Source organism: Lates calcarifer, linkage group LG15 (assembly GCF_001640805.2).
Source record: "Lates calcarifer isolate ASB-BC8 linkage group LG15, TLL_Latcal_v3, whole genome shotgun sequence".
Classification (NCBI taxonomy): domain Eukaryota; kingdom Metazoa; phylum Chordata; class Actinopteri; family Centropomidae; genus Lates; species Lates calcarifer.
The window spans coordinates 25,144,859-25,152,880 of NC_066847.1; the positions used below are offsets into that span (position 1 = coordinate 25,144,859).

Consider the following 8,022-nt stretch of genomic DNA (forward strand, 5'->3'; position numbering starts at 1 on the left):
ATGCCGTGTATGTGTGTGAGAGAGTATGTATGTGTGTATGTTGTACACTGTTGTGTACCTGTTGTGGTTTTGGATGCATGACTCAGATGCCTTTCCACCACCTTCACTTTGTTTCTCCTCTGACTTTGTTCACTGTAGGTCTTAATTTGCAGCTCTATATGTATGACATCTCACTGATCTATCTATCTATCTATCTATCTATCTATCTATCTATCTATCTATCTATCTATCTATCTATCTATCTCATTTTAGCCATCCATAAATTCATTCATCCATCAATGAATGTTGAATCTTGAATGAATGCCCTTCTGCTCAGCTAGTCCTTCCAGCCCTGCTGCCTGGTTATTTATATTCGCCATTGAATCATAATATATTGTCATGGATGTGACGCTTGCGCAGTAGACAGCGTGAAAATCTGAATCATCGATGGAAAGAGAGGGAGAGAGAGAGGGAGAGAGAGAGAGAGAGAGAGAGAGGTGACCGTAGAGTGATGGGACCCGGCTGAGGGAACAGCAGCGAGTGATCACTCTCCGAGCTGGTAATGACAGGTAAATGACGATTTTAATGATTTTTAACATAATATTTCTGACGCTACGGTGGCTACCTTTGATTGTTGCGCTTGTAAATAACATATAAAGGGTTCAAATTTCCTGCAAAGATCTCTTTCAGCGGTGTCATCCGTGCACATGATATCAGCTTGCACATCTGGAAGTAGCTTCCGTGTGGGGATAACGTCGAACATCTGTCTGTTTTAAACTTGTCGTCTTTTACCTTAAACGATGCTTTCTATATCAATTTATAAGCGTGTCGGGCGTTGGTATCCTGATCAATCCTAATGGAATACAACTTAATCCCAGTGCTTGTACCTGTAGATGTGTCTCTTTTCTCTCGGAGATTGAATTGTTTTTTCAGGTGGTCATGACGTCAGCTGACCTGATTAAGTCAAGATGCTTTAACGCATCTAAAGTCCACCTCTTGTAAGTTTATTTGAAAACGTGCTGTGTGTCTGTTCGCGTCTCATGGTGGGGGAGGACGAATGGATGAGGTCTGTTTTCAGACTGGCGTCACATGTTACGTCTGTGTGTTTTCCTGCTGGGATGAGGGCTGGATGGAAATAATGGCGTTCAGCACCACGACCAGTTCCAGGAGAGAACACATTGTAGGGACCTTTTCGAGCGTATGCATGCTCATTTTGACGATTGTACTGGCGTGTTCTGGTTTTATTTATCAAAATCTAGTTTGATGTAGGTCAAGAGAGGTCGAGGTTTCTGTAGTTCGGTTGATGTGGCTGGTTTAGTTTTGTTTCAGTAGCAGCTTGTAATGTGTTACGAAGGGGGGTCAAACACAAGAGAATGCACCTGGCTAAGAGCGAAAATGACCTTAGCTGTGAGCTGTTAGCTTATTTGACATTTATATTTGACTCGTCTTGGTAGTATTGTTTTAATTTCGCCACTGTTCATACAGTGGCGAAATTATCTCATTCAGTAAACCAAATATCCCTATGTGTACTTCAGCTTTAACCTTTTACATCTGCTGTATGTCTATTTCCTGGGGCCTCCTAAGGTCAAGGGCACTATTCAAAGCCAATGTAATGTTTCAAAAACTTGATACTGAGAATGAAAAATATGATGATGAAAAACCAGCCAGGTTTAAGAAATTAGGACAATAATTGCAGTTCATGATCAGCAATCTCTCATATTTCCACATTTTCATTTTTGATCACTTGGCAGGATGATGAATATTTAAACTTTCTCAGACATATGCAGATGTGGGTATAAAGAGACTTCACAACATCTGCTCAGCCGAGCCAGATGTTCATGAGAGTCCTCAGCAGGTACAAATTAAACAGTAATATGATTAACTTGACGTACCACGGAACAGTGTGCTTCATCGTAATGCAGCATTTCACTCATCACAGTCATATTATGTTACCAGGCTGAAAATATGTCATTTTCCATGGTACGCTATGTGAATTCATGTTTAGTAATTTACAGAAGTGAGACACTCTGTCTTCTCTATGCATTTCTGAGCATCTGTAATCTATATAATCTGAACATCTATGAGGATGTTCAGACATATGACAACATATTAGCTGTGTCCTGCTGACATTAGAATTATCCTCCCCAAGGGTCTAAGGATTGAGGGTTGTGTATGCTGTACAGATTGCAAACCCATTTGGGGGCAATTTGTGATTTTGGGCTTTATAAACAAACCTGACTTGACTTGGATAAAGCATCACAAGGTACATGCGACTGTGTAATGTGAGCTGTAAATGGCAAGCAAAACAGAGCAAGACAGTGGTGATGTCCTTTATGGATTAATTGATACTGGGGCCTACAAAACACTGCCTTTCAACCACAGTTTAAGCACACCAGAGTTGTGTAATGACAATACAGTCTGGAGGTTCAAGATGCTCTTTTGTAAATAAGCCCCTCGAATTCCCTCTCATGTGACACTAAACTCTTTGATCTAGCATTATTACTGCACACCTTGCATCAGGAAATTGCACTGATACTGTTTACTCTAATACTTACCTAGAAAACTATTCTGTAACTTGTTCCCTGATTAGTTTACCAGAAAGTACTTAGAGATTCAAGCCTGACACAAGAGGCATGTAACCACCGCTACCTTATTTAACATTATCTAGTTGATTTACATACCTCCCATGATGAACCAGAAAGCCTGTTAAGCCACTGGTTTTGTTTCAAGGGTGATTTTATTTTCCATTTGTCACATGTGTCAGGAGAGCACAGAATTGCTGCTGTGGAACCATAATATATTCTAAAATAATGTGTTACTGGGATGTATACCTTGCCTTTTTAGTTCTTTTAGCATTTAGAAGAAATATTGCCAACACCAGGATCAATGTTTTATTTCTCACTTCTTGTTCCCCAGTCTATTTCTTTTGTGGCACAACTGAAACAGCAGTTTAGATTTAGTGCTAGCTGCCATAAAATTGAAACATAGTTATGTGTGTTTGTGTAGAGGCGCCAAGCTGTGTAATGTCTCTGGATCTCTGAAACAGAGATGGATAGTGAGGGAATTTCAAGTGTGTGTGTGTGTGTGTGTGTGTGTGTGTGTGTGTGTATAAATCAGGATTCAAGTTACTTTTAAAGAAGCAAAACAAACTGTAACAGGTGTAATATATGATATAATATATATATACAGCTTTAAATACATTCCTTTAATGAGCTTTATGTAAAATATTTTAGTCTAGTAAAAACAAATAAATCTGGGTAAATGAGTTTCCCATTAACAGTAACAGTTTTATGATTTCAGAACATATAAATTACAGTAGCTATTTTTGCTGTTACATTTGTTGTGTGATTGTAAATGGCAAAGTTTGTATCTGATCTGGCTTGTACAGCAAAAAGCATGATAAACCTTACACAGCATGCCCTTGATTTGCATCTTCTACAAAGGCTTGCAAACTGCAACATTCTATATATATATTGCTTTAATTTGTGATGCCAGGTGCAAGAAATGGGTTTTGATGCATGATTTTTTTTTTACATGGAGCATAATATGAAAAGAAGAAAACAAGGGATCATTCTGTGTATGTCAGCACTCTCTGTATCCAGCAGACGCATGATTGAATCTCAAGAGGAAGGCCGATGTAATGTTTCATGGCTTATTTCATAATAGCAGACAAGGAGAATGCATCATTAATCTCAATGTACTGAACCACCCTAGCCTTCAGTACAGTGTTACATAACTTTCTGGCACTGCGTGTGTGAGGCTATACGCGCTTGTCTATGTGTGAATGTTTAAATGTACAGTGTATGTACATGTTTACGCAAAGCTTGTCCACAAACTACATGGGTGGTTTCTTGAAGCAAGTGTGCAGCCATGCATTCATGCATATGTGTGTGTGTGTATGTGTGTTTGTGTGTGTGTGTGTGTGTGTATCTCAAGCAGGTAGACAGATGTGAAGGATGACTTCTTGCTCAGAGATCTGTGGGTCGGGGTATGGTGAGCAAGCTCAAGTCAGCGGGAACTACCAGCAATATGGAGTCCGCTCCTACCTACACCAGGTACAAGACAGACACACACGCATAAAATATATACACACATGAAAAAGAAAGACAAGTATGGGGCATCCTTCTACAAATATCAACGATTCTCTATCACATACCCTTCATCTTCGCAGTCTCACATCGTAATCGCTCGACTTTTTCTTTTTGAAACTTGGGGTTTTAGATCTTGATCTCTGGTGGGTTTCAGTTTCCATATTTGAAATGTGACAAAAGGATCTCTCTTTGATCCCTTCATCCAGTTTTATGAGGAGTGCACAGCATCTATCTGGGAGCGTGATGAAGATTTTCAGATTCAGAGATCGCCTAGCAGGTGGAGCTCTTTACTCTGGAAGGTGAGGTTAACCTTCAGATTGCTCAAACAAAACCTGCTCTTATTCTCATACTGTAATTGCAAGAGACTTCAAGCAGTGATCTGTGATCAGAGCAAGTCTTGAGTTTTGTTATACACAGAAACACAGTCTCTCCTCTATCCTGACCTTTTTTTCCCCCTCCTCTCCAGGTCTGTCTCGCGTTCGGCACCCTGATCTTGTTTGCAGGCCTCATTGTTATTTTGGTGGGTTACGCCACTCCAGCCAGGATTGAGGCATTTGGTGAAGATGATCTCCTTTTTGTTGACAGGTACATGATCAATACAGTCGACTAATAGTAGAAAATTGCTGTAATCTTTGATCACAGACTGAGTGAATGTTGTTATTTCCACCTAAACTAGAACAGAACTGGAGTAACTTTGCACTAGGTAGCTTTTTGGCCTCAGAGCTTAGACATTTTCCACTTCACAGTTACATGAAAACTTAATGATACACTTTTCATTAATTTCCTAAACCAATTGTCTTTTTTTCTTGGACAGCCATGCCGTTACTTTCAACCGTGCCCTGGATGTCTGTAAGCTGACTGGTGCTGTGCTGTTCTGTGTGGGAGGCACCTCTATGGCTGTGGGCCTCCTGCTGTCTGCCTTTGCCAAAAGCTATTCCAAAGAAGAATTGTATCTGCAACAGAAGTTTAAGGAGAGGTTGGCAGATCTGCACGCAACAGTTGGTGAGATTTCACCCCCTTCTGTCTCATTGTAAGACAATATGGATTAAATGTTCAAAATAAATTTGTGAAACAGTAAGCAGAGTAAATGAAACTGTTATTTTTTAAAACCATTATTCTGTACTTGTATTGTTTTGTATTAATACCCCACATAACACCAACTTCTTTTCTCACAGGTACACCCATAATGAGAGCACCTACCCCTGGAGAGGGAAAGGTGCCAGTCACACTTTCTAAAGTCCAGAACATCCAGCCAGTGACCACAAAGTCAGAAACCTGACAGAGGTCCAGATGAAGGCATAAAGTGATAAAAGTGTGTATGAGGATTGATTGGAGGGCAGAATGTGTGTGAGCGCGTACACGATCAACATGTGCATTTTCTCTTTTGAAAGGTCAGCTTACATGACTGATAGTATTGATTCTTCATCTTTATTTGCTGTATTTGACATTAAGGCTTGATTTTTAAGGTTATATAGGTGTAAAGTTAATGTAGTTGAATAAAGTTTAAGTTATTTTTTTATTTATTTTTTTCTTAAATTCATAGTAATCTAACAAAGCACATGCAAGGTCTTGAGCCCTTCACAGAAAACAGACCACAGAAACAAATCAATAGAACACAGCTGCTGAACAATATCATCATGGTTTCCACAGAGCATTTCTCTGTTGAGAGGATTCACATTTTGTTAAAATAAAAGGGTGGTATTACTGCTGGAGGGTGTACAGCAGCAGATGCAGTGTGATTGAAGTGATTGGTGATTGGGTGTCATCCACAGAAATGATCAAATGAAGCACTGAACACAACAACATTATCTCTGCCTAGTGTCTAAAAGGACATCAGAGGATGAGTGTCTGTATGTACAGAATACTGTGCGTGTACTGTGTGTATATGTATATGCAGTTCAGCTGTTAATCCCTACACTGACAACCACACAACATGAATACATGTGGTTCTTGTAAGAACTGTTTACATGCAACAGCAAGCCAAGAGAGGTCTCAGCAGATTTGTTGCCAGAAGTTTGCACACCATCAGAACAATTTAACACAAAGAGAACAGACCTTAAGGGCAGATTTCACACTGACATTTTCTTCTGTCTCGTTAGGCCTCTGACCTCATCTTCTTCAGTAAATCCTCAGACAGGATCGATAGACGAGAGCAGACAGACTGATGAAAGGTACATCCAACCATTCAGAACATGCAGAACAGCATAGTCTGTCACTTAATCAAACAGATTACTTTCTAGATAAGATAAATAAAGCATTCATCATGCCCTCTAGCTTTGATTTTTTTTTTTTTGTTGTTGTTGTTTTCCCTAAACACTTCAATACCTATACTGATCATTTCTGTAGAGACACACCTATCCATTGAAATATGCACACTTTTGCAACATTTCGAACTCAGATGTTGTCAGTTAGCAGTCGTGAGCTGGAAAAAAAAGAGAGGTGCTGCATGTTAGAATGGAGATGCTGCAAGGGTGCATGAAGGGAGACAAACAACATGACAGATATGTTGCGTAACAGGGAAGAAGAAAGCACATTCAGCTCTCCAGTGAAATCACATCAGCTGCAATGTGTTTGACAGTGCTCAATGTTTTCAGTCTGTGAGGATTCACAGATGCTGAGCAGTGGTGATGGTGAAATGGCGCATCATCAAAGATTTTTTTTTTTACAAGTTGCATATTCACTTACACGCTATGTGAAACAGCCATTACATCAAGACGGTTTTTATTTTACACAAGCTTGGCATAAGCTCAAGCTCACATACCGTAACTGTAACTTACAAGCACAATAAGCTGTTAACAGTCATGTGTTGCTGCTTTTTAAAACTTTTTGTCTATATTGATCATAAATATATGTTTGAATAGGGACCATGCCACTTTACTTTTTTTTTTTTTTTTAAATGAATTACACACAGTTACAACATACTGTACTTGGTTAGAGCAGTGTTACAGTGGTAGTTACTGTCCAAGTGACATCAAGCTACATGCCTCCTAATGTGCATCAATGCAACAGGTTCTTCCAAACAATGTATTCTCTTCAAATCCATGCAGCATCAACACAGGATACTTGATGTATAAAATAGTGAATTGCTGTGCAGTTTATGTCCATGTAAGTTGACCTTTTAAGTCATTCTCACAGCCTTGGTTCTCCTCTTTATTGCATTTCTTCTTTTACTTTTACTGAATTCTGTGATGTCGTCTCAACACATTCGGTCTCAGATTCAACACAAACAGCTGTAGTAGCTATAACTATGAAGAACAACATACTAATAATCAGTTATGACATTTTTCAAGAAACTTGCTCAACCACTGTTAAGCTGCAAACCTACAGTACAAGAGGAATAAACCAAGCTGCTATAAACAAACTATCCCGTGTCATTGGAACTTTAGTAAGTGGTCAATAAATGTGCTGAGTTATAGTTGTGAATTGTGATTTTATTTTTATCCTTCAACTGATTGAAGTTGAGAACTTCAGTGCAATCCAAAATCCAAGATGGAGATTTTCTCTGCTCTAATTCTGAATTTGATCTCATTTCCTCTGATTCCATCTCTAATTGTTTCCTGATGTAACAGTGGATTCTCCCATCAAATAAAAATAAAAGTATACTGTACTTATTGGAAGGTTGGATTGGATAAAGAACAAATATATATCAGTGTCTATATACAGGATGTCTATTTTTCAGAGAACACAATAAAACTGAAATATCTGCAGCTCAAAATGTGTGAAGATTCTGTGTATCCTTATATCAAAATATACTCATTAAACTCAATAGCAAATAAACAGAAAAAAAAAATTTCTAATATTTAATGATAATACTTAATAGCTGATAATACTGAGAACCTCACATGGGACATTAGGCTGAATATCTGTTGTTCTGTCTTTTTATCTAGAATAGTTCTGTTTTTTTTAATGTCATTTTATTCTTGTACTTCATTCTTTAGCATCGTTTTCCTTA

General features: G+C 38.6%; 1 protein-coding gene across 4 annotated transcripts; it reads left to right on the forward strand.

Moving 5' to 3' along the window:
• The first annotated feature begins 436 nt into the window (after positions 1–436).
• nrsn1 (neurensin 1) lies at positions 437–6,508 on the forward strand. Of its 4 annotated transcripts, XM_018685457.2 has the most exons (7): positions 437–548; positions 3,916–4,034; positions 4,277–4,369; positions 4,537–4,655; positions 4,885–5,072; positions 5,246–5,382; positions 6,170–6,508. In XM_018685457.2, exons 2-6 carry the CDS (start codon positions 3,936–3,938, stop codon positions 5,347–5,349), a joined length of 603 nt encoding a protein of 200 aa, XP_018540973.1. In that variant the 5' UTR covers positions 437–548; positions 3,916–3,935; the 3' UTR covers positions 5,350–5,382; positions 6,170–6,508. The 4 variants fall into 4 exon arrangements, with proteins under 4 accessions (XP_018540973.1, XP_018540948.1, XP_018540955.1 ...); XM_018685432.2 differs by having other exon boundaries at positions 5,246–6,508; XM_018685439.2 differs by having other exon boundaries at positions 3,919–4,034; positions 5,246–6,508.
• The last annotated feature ends 1,514 nt before the right edge of the window (positions 6,509–8,022 follow it).